The sequence below is a fragment of the Aquila chrysaetos genome, chromosome 21 (assembly GCF_900496995.4).
Source record: "Aquila chrysaetos chrysaetos chromosome 21, bAquChr1.4, whole genome shotgun sequence".
NCBI classification, from domain to species: Eukaryota; Metazoa; Chordata; class Aves; order Accipitriformes; family Accipitridae; genus Aquila; species Aquila chrysaetos.
Window position 1 is genome coordinate 20,254,561 of NC_044024.1, and position 22,537 is coordinate 20,277,097.

At 37.0% G+C, this 22,537-nt stretch overlaps 1 protein-coding gene across 10 annotated transcripts in view; it reads right to left on the reverse strand.

The window, feature by feature from the left end:
* Nucleotides 1–1,043: 1,043 nt before the first annotated feature.
* The window catches only part of ACSL4 (acyl-CoA synthetase long chain family member 4), a 41,960-nt gene continuing 20,466 nt past the window's right edge, over nucleotides 1,044–22,537 (reverse strand). For 4 of the 10 annotated variants that reach the window (XM_029997249.2, XM_029997251.2, XM_029997250.2 and 1 more), the window contains 15 exons: nucleotides 21,300–21,343; nucleotides 17,653–17,892; nucleotides 17,160–17,337; nucleotides 15,306–15,415; nucleotides 15,077–15,215; nucleotides 13,487–13,637; nucleotides 12,182–12,305; nucleotides 11,315–11,386; nucleotides 8,249–8,388; nucleotides 7,599–7,771; nucleotides 7,323–7,397; nucleotides 6,903–7,094; nucleotides 6,254–6,368; nucleotides 5,378–5,535; nucleotides 1,044–3,534 (listed from right to left, as the gene is read on the reverse strand). In XM_029997249.2, the coding sequence (XP_029853109.1) occupies nucleotides 3,377–3,534; nucleotides 5,378–5,535; nucleotides 6,254–6,368; nucleotides 6,903–7,094; nucleotides 7,323–7,397; nucleotides 7,599–7,771; nucleotides 8,249–8,388; nucleotides 11,315–11,386; nucleotides 12,182–12,305; nucleotides 13,487–13,637; nucleotides 15,077–15,215; nucleotides 15,306–15,415; nucleotides 17,160–17,337; nucleotides 17,653–17,880 (2,013 nt within the window). In that variant the 5' untranslated portion in view covers nucleotides 17,881–17,892; nucleotides 21,300–21,343 and the 3' untranslated portion in view covers nucleotides 1,044–3,376. Of the gene's footprint in view, nucleotides 3,535–5,377; nucleotides 5,536–6,253; nucleotides 6,369–6,902; nucleotides 7,095–7,322; nucleotides 7,398–7,598; nucleotides 7,772–8,248; nucleotides 8,389–11,314; nucleotides 11,387–12,181; nucleotides 12,306–13,486; nucleotides 13,638–15,076; nucleotides 15,216–15,305; nucleotides 15,416–17,159; nucleotides 17,338–17,652; nucleotides 18,171–21,299; nucleotides 21,344–22,537 lie in introns of all 10 variants that reach the window. The other 6 variants (XM_029997245.2, XM_029997247.2, XM_029997248.2 and 3 more) reach the window with 2 other exon arrangements.

A 22,537-nucleotide genomic window follows, 5' to 3' on the forward strand; every position in this document is an offset into this window, starting at 1 on the left:
CCAGGTCTCCTCTTCCAGCCCCCACCCAAGGTTCTGTGTCAAGGCTGTTCCTGAAAGGCGTTCGTTTAACCTTCATTGACTCTGAGGCTCTAAGACGTTCAGTGGCAAAGATCTTGAGCAAGTAGTTCAGTATTTAGTAATGATTTACTTTAAAACAAAAGTTCTGTGTTTCTTTTAGAATGTCACTTAGTGTAAACTTACTCTCTGTTCCTCCTCGTCCACTGGTGACAGCTCTTTTGTGCCTTTGTCAGGGTAACACTGTATGTAGTTGAAGGTTAATCATCTCTTGTCATGTGCCATTCCCCTTCAGGGCAGCTAAACCTGACTATGATCTTCCTTCACAGCTCAAGTTTTCTAGTCCCACTGTTACTGTAGTTCTACTCCGGCTTTCTCTAGATATCCCATGTTTTTTGAAGTAGAGGGCCTAAATATAATCTTGTATCAGATGCTTCCAAACTGGATTTTGTTTCTCTTTGAACTTGTTTCTCAGACTTAGGAGGATAATTTTTAAATTCTGAACCTGCTTTCTGAAGAACTTGCAGCTACTTTGAGCTTTCCGGAACCTTCACATTTAGGAAACGAACTGCTCCCTCACACTTCGTCCCATATTGTATGTCCTTTCAGTCAAGCACGTGATATCATCTGCAACTGTAACATAAGGGTTTTGAAGCCATATACTATCACTTCATCTGCATCCTAGTTCCTTATTTTTAATAACGTTCTTACCGAACTGCAAGTATGATATTTGCAATTAATCTGTGTATTTGAAGGCAGCCTGATGTAATCCTTCCCCTTCTCCAAAAATGCTTGAAAAGCTGATGTGTATCAAATTGTCTTTTGCAGCACATCCACATTTAGTTCATTTCTTAAAAGAAAAACTAGGCCCACTCTAGGCTTTGTTTTCAACATCCGTAGCATGTGCTCATTGCTGCTGCTTTTGAGAAGTTCTTCTAAGGTATGCTCAGTTTCAGAGAGAATATGAGGCGCTGAACAGTAACTACAGATAACTTGTGAAATATATAAAGATTTTTCAGAACACAAACTTGTTGAACCATTTAAACTGTATTCCACTTTTGAAATGTTAACGTTGTGTATATGTAAATGTATATATATACATTGCAAATAGCAATCCTCAGTCAACCAAGACACGGAAGATACCTGCAGTCTAGATAAAATACATTTCATATAAATACATTCATGGTTTAAAAAAAAATCATACAACCTGCTGACAGACTCAAGTGCAAGTAACTTTCTTACATGTATTTAACTTTTGTGATGTAGCTGACTAAAGGCTATTTAATAGTGACCCCTTTTAAACATGGAAAAATTGGTAATGTGGCTCCAGGACCGAGTCATTTAAAAAGCTGCTACCGATAGGGAAAGTATTTCTTGTTGTCATAAGCCAACTGTATGTTGTCTTAAAAAAAATAATTTTCTCTTTTAGAAAAGCTATTTCCTTGTTCCTTTTAGTGACTGTTGTACTTCCATGCACAACTAGATACAGTCAGCTTTATATACCAGATTTTCTTTTTCCCTTCCCTCTCAGGGTTCTTGGAAGATGAGCTGGCAGTGTTGTGGACTGGCCACAGAAAGTTATGCAGGGGGAAGTTTGAAATTGGTCCCAAGGAGAAGGGACGGTTTAGTTAATGAGTATATAGCCATGATTTATTTTTGCCAAAATCTGCTTGAACTGGAAAAAAGAAAAAATACACATACATGCAATAAAGGAAAAACTTGCCCTGAAATTGCAAGTTAGTGCGTTCAAAAGAAGCATCGTACAAAATCTTTTACTTTCTGTACAGTGACAATACCAAATAATTTTTCATTTTAACCATCATATACACAACACAAATATTATGAATAGAAATCTATAAATACTTTAAAATGAATTTGTACTATATAGCAGTTGAGGGCCACAGCTGTACAAAATGTAAGCAACATATATAAAACCATTAAGAAAGTGCAAAGTAGAACAGTATCAAGAGCCTCCACTTTTTACAGCATTTACGGTTCAAGTGTGAAGAGCTAGCAGGGATGCAGGAGCTCAGTTACAATTCAAAAGACACAGTACAGGATTCTGCACACAAAATTATGAACTATTATTAAATTATAGCTTCCCACTTCTTCACATCTATGACTTCCAGTTAATAAGAGAACACTTTTATAATGAATTTCTGTAAAGAGTGATTTGTCCCTTCTTACAAGTTCTGTAAAACAAAGGTTCCCTGGTCACAGACTACTTATCTGTAAGTAAAACAAGACAACGTGGGAAACTACTGTTGGTTTCTGGTTGCCTTGTTGTGCTTACCATATTTAAAAGGTGAACAGAAATACCTTTCCATAAAGTGAATACAGACTAAATTTAGACCCTGATCCTCTACATTACAGACAGGTAACCTGTACCATTACTCAATGTATGCGAAGGTCTAGAGCATCAGTGCCTTAAAAACAAAACCCCTCAACAAGACAAAAAACAAAACCCCAAAACTCCTTTGAGTTTCAAATCTGCTTAGAGACAAATGCCCATCAATTTCACTGTTGTTTGCCAGTCAAGATGCAAGTTTTGCATTCTGCGTTCAGGTGATGATTTCTCATCAGTACCTCCTGTAGCAGTGCAAGTCTTTGTTTTCTTTTATGCTCTGTGTCCTACTGGAAAGCTCTGCTTGAATTAAAATACAGTAGCAAGTAAAAACGTACTTGGTGAGTTGGAAGTTGAAATATTCAATGCTCTTGAATAGAATTTCAAATAACTTGGGTTTAGAAGGCTTTTCAGTTCACCTTTATTTCAGTAAGTGTACTTTATATTCTTTTTTAGGCACTGTAAATATTCAAGATACTGATGTGCAGAAGAATCCATCCATTCTCAAGCAGTGCATTATTAGTGATCTCTAGCAAGTTCTTGACTAAAGTTATCTTGTTTTTGTTTTTAAATGGAGAAGGGTAGACTTCAAATACTTTTTTTCCTCCCTCGCTAAGTATCTTACTATGATAGAAGAACCATCACAATTACATTATTTTTTTTCTTTGAAATATAGGCCAGACTTCAGAATGAATTAAAGAGAAGTTGCAAGCAGTCTGAATATGCTAGAGAAGCAATAATAATAAAATTACCTGGTCATACTGCTTCACATAATGATGTCTGTCTCAAAACTGGAGATGATCACATGAAACTCTACAAAGACCATCACTGTCTAATCTGCTAATAATTAAGAATTTGGAGTCTAAGATATTCTCTGTTGTACTCGATACAGATTATAGGAACACTCATCCATTTGGTATATTTTCTCAATGTGTGATATCTACAGTATACACAGACATCCAAAACTGAGGTGTGAGAAGGAACCCTCTGCACAGCTGTCTGGTCAAGGTAACTTGTTTATTTGCCTCCATACATTCTTTCGATGTCGTTGAGGTAATGGTTTTTCAGTTCTTTCCTTTTCAGCTTGAAAGCATCTGTTACTAACCCAGTCTCTGGGGTCCATGGTTCAGGGCTTAACCGTACTTTGATGGGTATTTCAAACCTTTCTAATTTCACTGCAGGGACAAGAAGAAACAAAACCATGACTAAGATTACATCGCCAAATGAAATACTAATTCACGCTATCTAAAAATCTAAGGTGAGCACCCTGTAGCTTGTATAGTAAGGTGTCCTACTTCATGAAGTAACCTTACAGAGGGGCCACAAGCAAATCTAATCTTGTACCAATGCTGAGTGGTGGTTAGTGTGCAAATATTCTAATAACACACTGTACTTATAGCTCATATTGGATGTGACAGTGTAAAATCTAAAGCTTGCAACAAATGAGTGTGTAGCCTGAAGATCTGAGACTACTGTCGCAAGAGGATACACTGAAATCTAGAGCTGTATCTTTATTACAGGAATGTAGTAATAACTAGATTAACTCAGACTAGTTGGATATACTTCCTATTTAAATTATAATGAAATACTTCTATACTTTCCATGGCTGAATGACTCTTTCCCAGATTTTTTCCTTCCTAAGAGTTTGTTTAGAGTTCAAAATAAAGGGATGTCTCTGTATTTTTGTTACATTAGTCACTTATTTTCCCTTCAGCTGGAAGCAGTGCATGCACAGCCTCACTGCAACCAAAGCCGCTTCTATCTCTTGCCCAGGCAAGAGGCCAAAGAGGGGTCAGCAAGGGGAAGGAAGGTAACTGCTTCGGGGAGAAGGGCAGGGCGCTGCTGCATGTGTGTAATACTTGATGGACTTTGGATCAGCTCCTGCGTATAGGCCTGGAACAGGATCCCACATCCACAGACTTGTGGCGGGATGTCCAGGGCAACTTGTGGCAGCGCAGCCTCAAGGTGGCAGCAGATGAGGGCGCTTGGGATCTCTGGCTCTAAGTCTGCCTCCAGGTGCTCTTCTCTCTCTCTCTACCTTCCAGCCGGCGTTGTAATGTACTGTTTCATCTTACTTAGATATCTGCCTGCTTGTGATGAAGGTGCATTGTGTTCTGCTAAAAATGAGAACGTTCTCTTTAAAATAGTTTTGGATAAATTAGTTTTATCTCAATGGTAGATTACTATCTAGAAGGTAGAAAAAATGTACAAGTAAAGATTTTGAATAAGCAAAGCTATATGGATAGTAATTTGCTTAGATCATGATAGAAAAACATGGATTAATACATTTAAAGCCAAGTCTGAGACCTACTAATTGATTTTTTTTTTTTTAAAGGCAAGACTTAAAAGTGTTTTTCATTCTTGTTTTCTCGGTTTCAAAAGGCAGATTCTCCTCTCTAAAGTTTGAGAGGCGCTGCTTAGCATGTGCTTCAGTCCAGTTTTACTACTTCCTTGTATAAGGTGCCAAGTGCTTTAAAGAATCTTTTCCCCAGTTACTTTGTTAAGTTTTTGGCCCCATCAAGGATTGATGCGGCTTTTGATGATTCGGTACCACAGCAAGGAATAGTAGGCTTTTAAGCCATTACAACCACAAGGATTGTGGTGGTTCAAAGCTGTACGGGACGAAGTTGCATGGGAAAAAAAGCTTTGAAATCTCTTGCTTAACTAGTTTTCTCACCAGCAAATGTCTTGTAACTTTCTTTCCAAATTGACAGCTCTTTTGGACCTTATTTTAACTGTGTTAGACAAGGAACCTGTCTCTAGAATTTAGTTGAAAAAAAATTTCAGATTTTTTCAGAAAATGAAAAAAGATCAAAGTAGTTAATATGACCAAAAAGTGTGTCAGTTCCTGGGATAATAGGCAACAATTTCATGTGATTTTTGCCTCTGATTACACTCTTAAGTTTTGGCAAATACAGAGGCAACAGGAAGAAGGAAGAACAGTTAGTGAGGATAATGGGAAATTTTTGCTGGATAAGCACCGTGAGATTGGCTAGCATAATATGCCGCTTTACTTACTCTTGTTTGCCACTTCTTTAATCTCTCGCAGTATTTCAGCTTCCATTGTAGGATTGTTACAAATATCTACCCAGGTTCCACTGATGCCTTTCTGCTCAGCTAATGCCGTCAGCTTCTTCTGATTAGGGACCACGAAACTGATCACGTAAGACTGGTCACTACCACAGGATGGCAACAGAAAGAAGGAAGAAAGATTCAAACAGCTGAGACTTCCATTTCAGGCTGTAAAATGCTTACTTGATGTTAGATACACAGATCCATAGTGCTTTCTGAACTGTAATTATTCCCCCATACAGAATCCTTCTTGTACATTAAGTCTTCACAACTGATGACTTATCAAAGGTATTCTAAGTTGTTTTACGATGTTAGGTTTGATCGGTATCGTGCTTTGCTGTAATTTCATGAGTGCGCATCTTGGTTGAGCTTCCCAGCTACATCTGGTGTTTAGCTCGTTCTCCCTTCAGGTCGTGTGTTTGAGTTGGGGGAAGGAGAGGAGAGACTGGGACTATTTCCAAAATGTAGTGGAGAGCTTTGGATCAGGCCCAAAGTATCCAGATCAACTTTTCTCTGGTATTCTGACAGAAAGCCAAAACACATGCTAAATATAATGATACCCGTTTGGGGAAGGGATGGGATGGAACTGGAGTGTATTAGGATAGGAGAAATGCCAACAGAAAGACATAGGTCATTTCTTCAGGTTTTAGGGAATCTGGGCACCCGTGCTACTTCAGAGATGCTGCTTATAACTTGCACTCTGGTAGGTGGGTTTGTCCAATGGAAACCATGGAAAATGATAGTATATCGTCAGAGAAGTGGGCCAGAGCCTATATTTCATGTTTACCCTAAATGGAGTGTCTAAATTAATACCACTCTTACCTTTTGGCATAAGCACAGATATTGTCAATCAACGGACAGTTCTTCAGTGCTGCCTCTACTTTGCCCAGAGATACATATTCTCCTGCTTGTAGCTTTACCAAGTCTTTCTTGCGATCTAGGAGTTAAGGGGGAAGGAAAAGAAAAAAAAAAGCTTGTTCCATTTTAAACTTTTGCATTTCCACAGACTCATTTGCAAAGCCACTATATATGTATTTTGTGCAATGCTATGCAAAATTCTTAATGAATATGAATTAAAGCATCTTACTAAAATTTTAAAGCAGCTAATGGCATGTATGTATTCTGCCAACTTTACAAAGGCTTCTGTAAAAAAGTTTATATAGCACTATGTTTCTTGTCATACAACTTGTATGAAAGTGATGGGGACTCTGATTTTAAAGCTTTGTAATTAATACCAAAAATTAATCTTACATTTAAAGTCCATGTGCTAAATTTAGAGAGTGATAGTGTCACAGGAAACAGCATCGCTTCCAAAATTTTCCTACAGCTGGGAGGACTTTTGGGAATGTTTTGTACACTGTGATTCTGGCAACCTTAAGCTCTGGCAAAACCAACAGGATTAACAGCATGCTTATAACTATGTTTAGTCAAGATCTTGTAATATATTAAGATATCAAAAATTGAGGCCAACCTATGATCTGCAGACACCCATCCGGATGAAATTCCCCTATATCTCCTGTACAGAACCATCTCTGACCGTTCTCATCAATGGAGAACTCTTCTGTTGTCTTCTCTTCATTTTTAAAATATCCCATGGAGACGTTAGGTCCACCAATTAGAATTTCTCCTCTAGGATTAGGCTTGTCTTTATTAGTATAGCCCCCTGAAAACAAGAAAATCCCCACACAATTATTTTTAACTTGTATATTCTGCTGCCAAGAAAATATTTTGAAACTTCAGCTTGAAGTTAATGCACACAAATTGATGACTATTATAAAAGATAAAGAACAATTACTTCATATGCCACACCTAGCTAAGCAGATAGGCAAAGAAACCAGCTAAGCTGTGGTTACATTAGTTACTCTGAAATCAAAACATTTAATACTCTCACCTTCTTGCCAGTCTCTCAACTTTATTTCACAACAAATAAGAGGAGCTCCAACTCTGCCAGTGCTGTAATCAGCAACTTGGGGAGAGAACAAGGAAGAATACAAAGATTTTTGTCATTTGAAATATAAACTCAAACCATAAATAAGGCAGCAATTTATCTCAAGTTACTTTATTGCAGTTAAGAACTACAGATATTTTGACTTTACAAAAAACCCACTAAACCCTCATATATGTATCTGTATCTTAAATTATGTATTTCCAGAAGCATTTTAACTACCTTCTGTAATTGTTCCAGCTCCACAGGTTTCTGTTAGTCCGTAGCCTTGACCAACAGGACAGCAAAAACAGATGTTCATGAATCTTTGTGTTTGAGGCGAGAGTGGTGCTCCTCCGGAAAGCATCATACGGACATTCCCTCCCAGTAGTGCCTTTACTTTTTTAAACAATAGTCTTGAAAGAAGGAAAAAAGCATTAAAAAACATTCACGCTGCTCACTTTTTATAAAAAGACACAAACCTTCTTTTTCCTTTCTATCTGGAACACCTTAAAAATTAACTTAATCATTCACAGATTTTAGTGGACAGCAGGGATAATCAAGAACGTTAACTCTTGTGTAACACTTGAAGATGGCAGAATTCCTGTAACTTAACTAAACAAACTTTCTAATTTTATTACTTAAAAAAAAAAAAAAAAAAAAGGGCAATCCAGTGAAAACTAACTAGTCATCTGTTCTGAATTAGTCATTCCCACTATTAAATATCTTACCCGTTTCCAGGAAGAATTTGGATTATTTCAGTTAGTCATTAGATGATATTTTCATGTTGGATGAGAATTGTCTGATATCAGATAGCTTAGATGATTATTCTCTTAGACTGTCTTAACAAATCACAAAGAAAAAGGTACACTTGGACTGTGAATTATACTTACATGTTACAGAGAGGTGCATCGTATCCCCTCTTGATTTGTTCCAATTTGTAGTCATAGCCTATCTTGAACAGAGTTCTCTGAATATAGTTCATCTCCTGAACTTTACTCATGACATTTTTATAAATTCTGTCCATTATTTCCTACAAAGTGTTAAAAAAAGCAAGGAAAATTACCACATAGAATAGACTAGCATGTGTAAATTAAATTCCATGTTAAAATAAAACCCCCATATTATTCTTCCTTTAAAACAGATAATACAGTAAGAACGAAAATGTCTGCATCACTGGTTAGGCAATGCTTAACTAGAATGTTTTTAATGTGTGATCAATTAGTCAATCTATAGACTATTGCAGCTTGGAGGTATTTGAAATGGGTGGAATGAAGTATCGAAAATGCAGTAGAAAATTAGTGACTTAGCCTTGCTTTGCTCCATTGGGTTTTTTCTCCTCACGCCAGTATCACTAGAGAGGAAGAGCCCTCATGCTGTAGCATATACCTGAGATTAGAAAACTTGCCTTGAATTAGGCAGACGGGTAAGTCAAGGGCAAGTAATTGAGGAACCACTGCAGGTCTTCAGGCATACTGCAGTAATCATAGTACCTCTTCCATTTCTACAAACAGCTTTCTAAACTTCAGATTTGGTTTTAAAATACCTTCTACCCCTCATTCTGAAGATGTCTTCTCTACCAACCACAGCTACAAATCCTGGGTAACGTAGCATAATGAAACTTGCTATGTTATATGGCTTACGTTACTGGTAACACCTTAACCTGTACTTCAGATGTGACTAACTGATTTGGAAAGTTTTGAATTCAAGTCTTAGCTAAATCTCTTTGCTAAAGGTTGCTATGTGCCATGCAAGATTGATCGTGCTTAGGAGTCCTGACGCTGTACTTTATCCACAGCAATTGGCAAGCACAGGAGAATGAACTAAGAGATTTCATTTCACCGCTTCCTTTTCCAAGAGAGGTTTTTCAACTTTCAAAGCAATGTGGTTGCAGTAATTCTAGTTACCTGACAAAAACCCCACAATTTTGTCACAGGCAAGAAATTAATTTCCATTAAAATAATAAGCTTATGATCACTAAAACACACAGAACTTAAATAGTGTTCAGACTGGTGAAGTATTTAACAGAAGTTTAAGGATTGGCTCCTTCAAGTTTGTTACAGAGCACAATGCTTTGAAGTATTTACGTGCTTTCTAACAAGTCAAATTAAATTTGAAAAGAAAGCTATGAAAATTATGTACTTTGAAATATCAGAGATCAAAACATTAAAGTCTTATTAGAAACTACTCTCATTAGTGTTTTTTATTAGTTCCTTCAAGTCTTCACAATTAGGATTTAAGACAAACAGGAATTTCAGAAAAACTGTACACTATTTTCAGCCCAGTTTACCTGCAGAATATCATGTAATATTTCCAGAAGCCAGACAAATATCTTAAAGCAGAATTAATTGCAGCTTTTTTTTAGTCTTTTAAAGACTACAGAGGCGTGACAAGGTATTCAGAATTACAAAGGCTGGAAGGAACTATTAACCCTTATTATAATGTTCTGATTGCATCAAATCTTTAGAAATATTTGTGTGTCTGGATTCTGTTAGAATTATTTTCCATTTCACTCCTATTTTAATCACTGGTGATGTTATGTTTTGATGATAAAAACATGACATAGTTCTAGGGAGAGAAATATTTATTAGATTATGTTACTAAGTGTTGTTCCTACTAGGGCTTTCTGATGTGTTTTTTCCTCTTTGCTGTAGATTGTTGAACTCTAGATCCTGTATGCTATCAACTGAAAATGGATCATCAGTTTCAATTTTATTTTTTCTTTGCTAACTTCTTTGTGATAGTAAGTCTGTAGACTCAAGACATTTAGGTGGGGTTCAACATTATCACTGTTCTGCAGTTAATTCATATGGAGCTGTCTGCATGGGCTTTTTTTTGCACATGCATGAAATATACTTCTTCCAAGAGGGATTATGGCTGTATTTAAAATTTACACTGGTTTTGCTGGTAGTCTAGCATTTGAATTCTCCCCAGGAAATAAATTTAAATGGATGTTTTCCAAAAAGCTGGGGTTTTCAGCCATATTAATTTTCACTTGGTTAATTATTAAGAAAAAGACCAAGCCTATATATATGATTATTACTTTATAAAACAAAAAATGCAAGTGAGTAATTAATTTAGAAACTCTTGGCTATTCCCAAAAGATGCTGCAGAACAACGAAATCCAACCAAAGCTCACTGTTCTTAAACGAGATTAAATCCTCCTACTCACCCATCACCACCATGTGGCAAAAGCTGGTGCTACCAGTGTTAACGAGCAACAGACGTGAAATGATCATAAAAGAAGCACATGTGATTCCAGGACATATGAGGAAGGTTTTTGCATTAGAAAGATGCACACACTTGTGTATTTTTCAGATAGCACTAAGACCTTGTGGAATGCAGAAGCCTGGTCACCCAAAGACCAATATAAGCTACAGTAGTAATAGGAGTTCTAGTTTCCTGATCATTTTTTCTTGTAAGAGGAGACTAAGCGTGGCCTGCTTACCCTAAGAACAGCAAGAGAGACTTGGTCTAAGTGTTACCTTGGAGACAAGCAGCTGAGATTGAGCATCCCAACAACTATGGCAGCGCAGTTTAACTTGCTAAGTTCTGTCACTCAGCCAAACGCCCATATCCTGAAAGTGTCTGTCTTGGCCAAAGCCACCCTGCTTTCTCCCTATGCAAAAAGGAGTTTCAGACTGTGAGGGTCAAAGACTTTTTGTATCCTATTGTTGTATCAGTAGCTCAGTAAATGTCACTTGTGACTATTAAAACACATTTACAGTTTTGGATCAAAAAGGCTCTTGGCTTTAGCATACATATATTCTTGTGCTTATCTGCAGCATCAGTACTCGGTTCAAGCAATGACAACTGGAATTTCTATATTCTGCTTTTTTCCTTTTAGTGACAGTTACTTACATATGAAGAGAAAAAATGTTAGCAAATAGATTTTTCTAGCATGAACATGATATAAAGCATCAGGTTTTTGCTAAACATATCTGCTTCTGTATACTTACAGGCACAGCTGCCATCAGCGTAGGCTTAAGTACAGTACAGTCTCCTTTGCTTCCCTTCTTAATTTTACTGGACTGTAATAAGGAAAAAATGTCAATCTATGCAGCTGAAAAGCAAGCAGCTCTTTAGAAAAGGACTAAAAGAGGGAGATATATTAGCATGTAATTTGTTTAAATCTCTTCCCCTGTCCCTCCAAAAACATTTCCTGCATATTTCCCACACACACGTTGTGATGGAAAGTGATGATTAACAACAATTTCAACCAAAATACTAGATGTTTTACAAGCCCAATCTGGTTAAGTCCACTTTGTAGATCTTTCTCTTACCTCCTCCCCCTAGTACGTGCTTTCTTCTCCATCTTCCTCCAGGAGGTTTTTTTTTTGCCTGATGCAATCTCTATACCAGCAAAACATACAGCAGCCTTTTTTTCCAGCTTAATTTGCTCTTACTTAATTGTTAAATGGAAAAAGCCAAAGGGCTAAATAGAAGATCTACAATAACTGGATAAAGAACTGATAAAGTGAGACCAAAAATTTAAAATCACTTTAAACAGTCTTATGTTCAGCTAATTTCTTAATAGCTGTTCTTTTCCTGATATCCAGTGGATAATGCTATATGCATTTATTAGGTTTTCTTTTAGATTTCCTAAGTATCATAAAAGTAAAGGTTTTAATAAAACTTATATGGTATGACCCCCTGCTATAGTTCACCAGGAACATTAATTTGCATAATTTTATTAAAAATTACATTTCTGACGTGTGCCATATACATCAGCATTTCTTTAATGAAATAGGATAGCAAGCAAGGAGAATGCAGACTGCAAAAGCTAAAATTTGCTTTTGCTCCCCGCCCCGCCGCCCCTCCGATACCTGATCCGATAGCGTGAGTGGAGAGGAATAGCCAATCCTGCAGCCGTAAGTGATGCAAGAAATTTCTGCTGTCAATTCTAATACGTGGGCCAGAGGCAAATAACCGATGTAAGTATCCTTGGGTCTAGAAAAGGAAAGGATTATCTAATTAGCAATGATGCACAGGTAGACTGAAAATACTGTTTAACAGTTTTATTGTGTGCTTAGTTATTACTTTGTGAAAGACTTGGATCACAAGTGAGGCTTATTCTTCTGCATGCAAGAAGGGTGTGATTTCAAACCACACTTCATAAACAAAATGGGGAAAATCCTACCTTACTGAAATCAGTATGAATTATGGGATTTGCCTTGTTTTCTAGGAAACTCAAAGATTCCTTAGTGCTCCACTGCTACTTCCTCTCCTTGTGGGAGATTTCATCCCAGGTACGAAACTAAGGATTAAATCGCTATATCTTATAATAATCACCAATGATTTACAAATCCTTGACAGTCATCATACCGTCTCCTTCTAAGATATATTAGTAGAAAGAGAGCTGATCACTGAAGTACTGAGGCTTATTTCAGGAAATAATTTCTCAGCGATTTCTCAGCAAGAAACTTAGGGCTGTCACTTAATAGAAGCTTTTAGCATCAAGTCAGAACTGGTTTTATATCCCATCACAAAAGTAGTTTAGCAGCACAGCTTATTTCAGCTATTAAACCCTTCGTGAATGCAGTGACAAACACACCTGCATTCATGAAAAATTTCCTCAAAATATTAGCGTGAAGGAGTTTGCAGTTGGTTTTACTATCGTCAATGCGCAATTTATTACTCTCCTGCTCATTTTGGTGAAATGCACTTGAGCAGATTCTGCAGCATGTGCATTATCTATCCAACAGAGCTGTCTCTAGATCAATGGATGTGGTAGGCTCTGACAGTCTTTCTAAAGTGATCCTAGCTGCCTGAAAACATCTAAAAAAATTTCCCAAGTTTGATTAGATGAGGAATCTCCTTATCTGATGGCATCTTCTGATGCACAAGAGTGCAAAAATCCATCACAGACCTAAAGCTAATGGTAATAATAAAAAAAAAAAAAAAAGGTAGAAACAGCATGTGAGACAAGAGCTAGAAGGGTGTCCTTTTCAAACAACAGGGTAAGTTCACAAACACAAGATATATTTCTTATAAATTAAAGATTAGTAGGCTTACAATAAAATTAAGAAATTTGGTAACACCCAATGCCAGCAACAGACTTTTATAAACTTGCATATTTTTGGAGGTTCTGTTTTATCTCTCCATACACATGACAACTAAGTCTTTCTTACCCCAGTCCAGGTATTCTCTCGCACTGTCCTGTCATTCCAGCTATTAAGTTTTTATGCATCATCATCACTCCCTTAGGTCTCCCAGTAGAACCACTGGTGTACATTACTAAAGCCAAGTCTGTAGGAACAGGTCTGCTTGGCAGAAAGCTTGCTACAAAATGCAGGAGAGAAAAAAGTGTTATTGATTCTTATCTACTTTCTAAATTGTTATTTCTGTAATTAATCAAGGTGAAAATGTCTGTAATCAACCAATGTGAAACAGGTCCGTCAGCAGAGGTAAGCACAATGTGCTGCTAAGTGGTCGGTGGCGGATGCAGATGAAGAGACTAGTGGTCTGTTTTTAAGGGGAAGGGAGGGAATGCAACTTTTGGAAGGAGTGACAAATATTTGGGCATCTTCACAATCTGGGTGATACTTTTGCCATTAGGTCTTATAAGATGACCGAAAGTTTCATAGAAAAAGCCTTCTGAAGACATAGTAAACCTGTCAAGAGCAGTGAAGGGGAGAAATACAGTACTGGAGAGAAACAGGTTGAGGAAAAAAACCAAAAAAACCCAACACCCCAAAATGCTGCAAGTCAGCTTTTCTGTCAGTCACTCTTCCAAAGCCAAGGTTGTAGAGCTAAGACTACTTTTTTTTTTTTTTAAGTGAACCTTCCTCAGGTAAGCTGCTAGTTAGTGGAAAAGCAGTAAGCTTACAACACTTGACTTTTGATTTTTGTTTTAATCCCTTGGCATTCATTCTTAGGATGAAAGTTACTAGCTTTCATGGCTTTCACAGCTAGAGAGGCAGCAGAAGTGCCTGCAAGGGAAGCAGAGTTTTCGGGGGGGGGGGGGGGGGGGTGGAAACCAAACCACCAAACCACAGAACACCACCCCTCAAAGGTAACTGCCGGTTTGTATCCATACCTTAAGCTGATCAAAGATAAGCAGTTGTAATGAATGTGTGCTTCCCTGCAAAAAGCTCCTTTGCCAGTTTATCTCCTCTTTCATTGAAGAGAGAGATCGGGCTAAGCACAGACTGCTGATTTAAGGAAAAGAGATGATCAAGGTTGGTTTTTCCTTCCTTAAAGCAGATGTTTACAGTCACTCCTGGCTGCCAAATGTAGCAAGGGATGTAATGGTTATTCCTCTAGCCCAAGGTGCTTTTTAGCTAAGAAAAAAGACATTTCCAAGCCAACAAGCAAAAAAAAGCCTCAGGTGCTTTCTCCTCTTTTCTTAGGAAAAATAGTGAAAATGAGATGAATAAAAGGTAAGAGTAGCAGAAAATGGAACACTGCACCGGATTCTATTTCACTTCCTAAAACAAAGGTGGAGCCTTAAATTATTCTGATTATGGTTTAGAAGTTAAAAATAAAGTTTTATCCTGAAATACCTGACACTTGAACAAAGGCGCAGGACGATAAATAGAGAAAAAACAATTTTTCCGTTTATTTAAGGGAAGCCAGAGGATGAACTGGTAATCTGCCGCTCTCTTTGTGTTAGAGACCTGCATGGATGGGGATTTTTTCTGCTACGCATCCCTCTTAACCTAGGTCTGATTTCACTGTTAACATTGCTTCATTAGTTCTCTGTGAAGTGATTCACTTACCGTTTTCTGGTTTGGCTCCCAGCTCTTCTACTGTCTGCATACTATGAATTTCCACATTTTCAGGGTATTCCGATTTATTGATAGTCTTCTTGTCCACATAAATGATATGTTTAAGACAGGAGACTTGGGGCAATGCCGTCTATAAAAGAGAAATTAAATTTTTAGCACTGACCGCACTGTAAAATTATTATAGGGTTGCTTGGAGCAGGTGAAGTTGGTACCAAATTACCTTAAGTTTGCTCTCAAGAAGTTCTACACTAGTGACCAGATATGATGCTCCACACTCATTGAGACCATAGGTAACTGCCTCTTCACCCAGGGTGGCATACAACGTAACAACTGTTACAGTAAGGAGAGAGAGAGAACATGAAAGAAATGTTAAAGTAATACTAAATACAAAAACTGTTGCTTTAGCTCACTGCAAAGCATTGGAGGGGGGATGTAAAATTAACTCAATGAGTTAATTTTACAATTTGGAAACAGAACAGCTTTTAATTTTTCCACATCAGAATTTTATGCCACAAGAGACCTCTGGAATGAGGAGGACAGTTGTACAGGAAGCATTTCTTTGACCACCCTCTTGGTAAACACTGAACAGGCTTCCTAGAGAGGTGGTCAATGCCCCAAACCTGTCAGTGTTTAAGAGGCATTTGGGCATTGCCCTTAATAACATGCTTTAATTTTTGGTCAGTCCTGAATTGGTCAAGCAGTTGGACTAGATAATCATCGTAGGTCTCTTCCAACTGAAATAGTCTATTCTATAGAAGAAGAGAAATCATCAAACCCCAACAATCCTGCACTAAGCAATCACAGAGTAAGCAACTGAGAACACGTGTTCTGCCCCAGAGCTCTCTGTAGCCAGAACTCAGGGGGAGAGGTGATGTTCTAAACATCACAGGGCACCAGTCACAGCACTTCTACAAGCAGCTCTTTCAGCAGTGTCAGCTACTTTGCTTGCTCCTGTGAAATTACAGATGGGGGGCAAGGCAGAGAATCAGACTACTTTTCGTGTTGCCAGATTATTTTTAACCCTGACTGGGTACAGTGATGCCACTGAGTGCCTCGGAGGCACCAAGGAGTTCACCTCTTCTCATCATCTCTCTATTGAAAAAAATACCTTTCTTTTGTATTGTCTGCTATCTCAGACTCTAACCTCCAAAGACCATTAAAGGAATTTAATATTCTTGTGAAATAGGGTTCATGTGGAAGGGACAAAAAGAGGGTAATGTTGTATAGCTGATTCTTCCTGCCTCTCAAAGCATGAGAATCAAGACCCAATTAACCATCTTCTCCTACTTCAATAGCAATGTCAGCTCTTCCATTATTGCCCTTTAACAGCCTCCCTGCATACTCTACTGTATGACCTTCTCCTCACACAGTTAGCTACTACTAATACTGGAAGAAAAACAGGCAGCCTAGTGCAAGCAAAAAAATAAGGTGGCAACAAAAATAAGCTATGGGTCATAGTGTGTTGTATGCAGACTGGGCCTGTGAGTGCATAGTAACCTTTGCCACTTCACCAAGAAGTTTGTATGCGTTAAGTCAGATGAGATATTTTTGACAGCTTAAATAAAATTAAAAAAAGAAAAAACCCATATACATAATTGTAATGAACTTGAGCAGCTTAAAAATGTCACCAACTCCCCCTCAAACTACCATATGATTGATTACCATTCTTCTCTCTTCTAATAACTACTTCATGTTTTGGATGCAGAAGTTGGAATACAGACAGAAAATACTATAAAAACATTCCACGTTTTGGGGGGAGAAACGTAACTACTGACATCTTCAGAGTATTTTAAAAAAAACTTGAATAGTAACTATACTGTTCTGTCATTCTAACATCTAGAACATTACTACAATAAAATCAGAAAAAACAGTCTCATAAGTATGAGCAATTTAATTTTAGGGATCTCTGCAACGCATAGAATAGACTGGAAACTTCTAAGAATCAGACCATAGGCAGAGTAAGTTTATAAAATTCTTAAACCATCCATGACGGGATTGGCAGATTCTTAACAGCCAAACCAGTGCTGAGAAATGGTTCTAAAATACATTAGAAGTAAACAAGTTCAGCACTCACGAGGAAAGTTGTACTTGAAGCAGGTTAGGGCTACAATCATCCATTCTGCTCGGGTCTCACAGAATATGACAACAGTACTCTTTGGGGTCAGTCCCAGGGCAGTCAGTCCACTCCCCAAGCGATTCATCTTCTCATTTACTTCTTCATAGGATAACCATCTGTAAGTTCCTAAAATTAACTGGTGAAGAAAAAAAAAAAACTGTGATGACAAGAAGCTGCTGATACAGCTCTACAAGCTTACATGAGCTGGTGCGTAACACCGTTAAGCACACACACTGCCATTCATTAAAAAAAAAAAAATTGCTTTCATTTTTGTTGAAGTAGAATAAATAGTGCATCCTGTATTCTGTTATACTTTAAATACTATAAAATGGATGGTTTATATCATAAGATAACAATTAAGGAAGACCTCTAAGGAGACCTCCATTGTTGAGGCTAGATGCAAAGCAGCTCAAAACCAAATCAGAATTAAGTACAAAATTTTAAGTTTTACCTTTTTGAACACTTTTCCATTTGGTTGCATTTCATTTTCTTCACTCAGTATTTCTCTGGTCCCAAGACAGTCCTTCTTCCCAAACTTTGCTAAAGCATGGTCAAACAGCTTGTCCAATGTGTCTGCTCCAGGAATGTTTATGTTTGCTAGTGAGTCAAGATGAGTGACAGAACGGTAGGGGCTTCCAGGTTTGTCCGAGATGGGTTTAGCTTTTAAACGTTTTGCCATAGCCTTTTTCTTCTTAGCATTGGTAAGAAAATACCATGGAATAAATACAAGCATACTGTACACAGATATTAACAAGTACACAGGCAGCAAGAGAATGGCACATACTTCTAGCCTAAGTTTCATTGCAGGTATTTAAAAAAGAAAATCTCTTATTGTGTTCTGAAGAAGGCAAGAGCAAAGCAGCAGTGTAGTACGGTGTAGGAAGAAGCAACAGTAAGTGAAGCTTAGGTAGTTCTGTTTCCGAGTAGCTGCTAAAATTTTAGTAACCTTTGAGAGCCAACAGTGGACACCTGTGGGTGAAGACCAGAGCCAAGCAGAGAGCAGGAAAAAAAAAAGAAAAAAGAATTAAATTAGTAATATTACAGTCAGTCCATTAGTTTTAGTCCTTCTAAGAGTTCACTTCAAATGCATCAAGACAAAGGAGACTGAAGTAACTGATTTAAGAGGCATGTACACTGCATGAGATAGCAGTGTACTGCTCTGAAGGCAAAAGAGGATGAATCTTTTCCATACTTGTTTGTTGCATCCACAAATATTTACTTTTCAAAAGACTTTTCCCCGTTATCTCTGTTTGAATAGTTCAGGGCTGTTGAGATGAAGTCTGTCCTTCACATCATAATATTGTGTTTAAGCTACTTGAGTAATGCTACAATTGCGTAATTATGGGAAAGGTCAACAGTTGTTTTCCCCCTAAATATTTGTACTACGGAGAAAAGATACAGTAGATCTCTTTACTGCTTTTCAGATTATATCAACTTATATTCAGATTAAAATGTATCTTGATACAAGGTCTTGAAAAGTCTACATGTAGTCATCTAAAAACTATATAAGATTCCAAAACTGCTTTATTAACTTTGCCCCAGCAATGGAATTTTTTATTTTTTACTTTTCAACTATGAGTGTCAGGCTCTTGGAAAGGCATTACACAGATTTGCTTTTCCCCCTCCAAAAAATACTTCAATATATGCATTTCAGAACTCCAGGTACAGAAAATGGAATCCAATTTGACCAATTTAACCCAATTTAAAATAAAGCACAATTTGGCAAGATTTTGTCTCCATGTCAGAAATCTCTCCTCATTAAGGAGGAAAAAATAAGAGGCAAAGGTACACTAACAAAAGAGCAGTACCTCAGACACCCAGGGGAGTGAGTAACACTGACTAGCTTATTGCATAGCCCAGTCTTTCATGGACAGAATCCAATAAACAGAACAGATGAGAATAGGACAACTTCCAGGGCTCCATCAAGAATTGAAAGAACGTGGACACACCTCAAAATGTACCTTCGTTAATGTATTTGCCACCCTCAGGTGATGAGGGAGGCTACAATTAAAATTTCAAGGTTGTAGCAGTCAGATGACTGCTACTAACAGCATAACAGCAATCTATCAATGGGTTTTTTAATAAGAATTCCAACATCTGCAGTTGTGTTGTAGCCGATATCAACAGCATTTAATGTAATGTAAGATTAAGAGATCTGCAGGTGCTTAGAATAACATGATCACCATGTTAGTTTTTTTAATTAGATCTATAGAATAAAATTACTATTGAATGATAGTATAATGTACTAAACTAAGCTCAGACTTGTTCAGAAAAAAGAGTATTCTGCATATATCTTTTTGTAAAAAATGAATGCTACATTCTTTTCAAAACATATATGCTTATTCTGCTGTAGTTAACCTCATCATCATCAACTGCTCAGGAAACAGTCAAACCTCAGCAGAAGAGATATCATTTTACTTCCCTAAGCTCCAGTTCTCTAAAATGAAGGTTTACTGGTTTATAGTACAAATCTTGTATGATATTTTCATTCCAGTTAATTCAGTGCTCCAAAAGCAGCAGTTGAGCTTGTATTTAAAACAAAAGCCAGCCACAGTGCTAAGACTACAGTAAGAAAACTTCAGGGCATGCCCAAGATTAGACACAATGCTAGATAAACCCCATGGAGAACTCCCACTGCTCTTCACCTTCCAACAAAAAGCATATGACCAGACACAATGACTTGGATAAAAAGCAGACTTGTTGGACTAACGCAAACAATTTGATATACTGAGACAGTACTATAGCTTTTATTCAGGCTGAGTAGTAGCTTTTTCAGAAGTAGTCCTACTGGTAAAAAAACTACTCGCTAATAATTGAGAACTGACTAATTTAGAAAGGGAGGAGAGGAATGGGCTCATATTTACTTAAATTCTTTAGCCAATGTTCTGGACTGACCACTACTATAAAAAGACATTTACTTTAACTTTTCCATTCAATTTAATCTCCTGTACATTAAGTTTGTATTTCACCTATTTAGTTCTTGTATAACACTGAACAACCACAAAATTTTCAGAGTATTTTCTGTGTACATGTTATTATTACAGCAGATACAAAGAACTGAAGATCATACTTCCACACATTGATTTGCTTACTACTTTCTAATGAAATCTATATTGACTAATGGTATCTATTAATATATACTTATTGCAATTATCTCATCTTTCCACTGCTATTTTCCACTCCCTCTTATTGCATCTGGGCAATAGTGAATTGAACTGAAGTCTCTGGCATAAGAGCTGTCCCTTTTTTTTACCATATCTAAAATGGTGGGGACCTGCTCCTCTTGTCATCTAAGCACTGATGAGATGCAAATAACATGATGACTTGCAACAGTACTGTCATGATTCAAACAGGTATTTCACAATATCCAATTCACATTTTATTACTGATTATCAATACTAAGTCTTTAAAACTGAACTAAGTTGCAGAATGGATTGTACGACTGTGTGTGAAGAGGACTGTGTTTGAAAAATTACGTCCTACTGATGTCATCTAATAATCCTTTCTGCATGCATGAAATGTGTGGGTTTATATGTGAGATGATCTTCAAGCTGACTAAGCAACAAACTCAACTCAGTGTTGAACACTAACTTAAGAACTTTTACAGTTTACTGGAACAACTGTCTAACATGCTAAAAAACCTCATCAGAATGTTTCAAAGTATTGCCTGAAATAATAAAGTAATGATAAAAAGGTCTTAATGGGAAAGAATGTTTTCTTAAAGCTGGCACGCTGTTGAAATCACTTTTAACATTTGAATTTTAAGTGCATGTACAAACACACTTCGTACACTTGCAGCCAGTTAAGCTAATGTTCACATTAGCAAAAGTTAAAGGTTGCATTTCTTTCTCTTTGAAATTTCAGATTCATTTGAAATACTTTAAAAAGTGTTTATAAAAACAGATAACTTAATTTGTACACATTTGTGGTAATTTAAACTGTTTCTATCTTGACAAAAATCAGCTATCATTCTTAATAGACATCAGTTAGAAAAAATTACTGTCCCAAAAAGACAGACTTGGCCTTTTCCTTTGAACATATTCATATAAAAAACTGACACACACACACGCATATATACACACCCATAGGTATACTTACAAGGTATCTGACAGCAATGAGTGAGTTTTCAGTGATGATTAGATCTGTATTAAAACAGAAACCCAGAAACTATTAGAGGTTGGGAATTTTTCTGCCTTGCAGAAAGGAAGAATCTTTAGAATTTCTATCCTAATGCTCTTGAAGAATAGCCCATGAATTTCGACAAAGGTGGCACATGCTACCCATACAAGAGGAGAGCAATGATATCATTGGAAAAGACTAAGCTTGCAAACTACAGCATACAGATAAAGACGAAGGTACCCAAAAGGAGTTTAATTTTTAAGGGACCCCCCCACCCCGTTTAAACATGTTCTGAATAAAGCTATGAACAGAAGCTTAATTTAATTTAAAAAAAAAAAAAAAGGCAAGAAGGAGACTTTCAGATTCTATATGGTCCATTTTTCTGTCTCAGGGCAGAAGCAACAAGACCTTTATCATTTGTGATGGATGAGTAACAGCAGAAACATTGTCAGGATTATCTGTACCATTAAGTGCCCAAAAGAGTGATAAAGAACATGAAGTAGAGTTTGGGTATTGAGGTAAAAGGACAGTTTACAGAACAAACGCATGGTTATGTAGGTCCCATGACCAGTGAAAAAAAAGATGCCTATATGTAACTATACAGATATGGCTTCAAAAAGTCTACTGCATAATTGTTCTCTTGGACTATTTGGTTTTATATACAGAAAGCTTTTAACTGATGTTTAACCTAGTTATATTTTATTAGCCCTCCCCGTAAGTCTAAAATTTCTGTCAAGGTACCATTTTTTACAGACTGAAGCCGTGTTAAACATCCCTTACAAAATTCTCCCACAAACTTTTTCTCTTGAAATATGAAATAAGAGGTGCAACAATAATGTTTTTAGTGTTACTGCATTTGCATGTGGCTGTATAAGATTTTGATCCGTAACAGGATGATCCCAAACTTGTGCCAAATAAATTTTTACTGTATTTTAAATAGAATGCAAAACAAACTGACATACTGAACTTGCAAAAGTACCTCCATACCAATTCCATTTGGTTAGAAGCCAAATTTAGCTATTCAAATTACACCTTATGCCTTCAATCTCTTATTTAAGTTTAATTGGACTTTAAGAGAAAGGATAAGATGCAACGTTCACATCGATGCACCACCAAGGATACCTTCAAGGCAAGCCAACTATGCATTACTAAAGTATAACTGTTATGTTCAGTAAACTTCCTCTTTCCTCACAAATGAAAGAAAATGTAGCACTTAT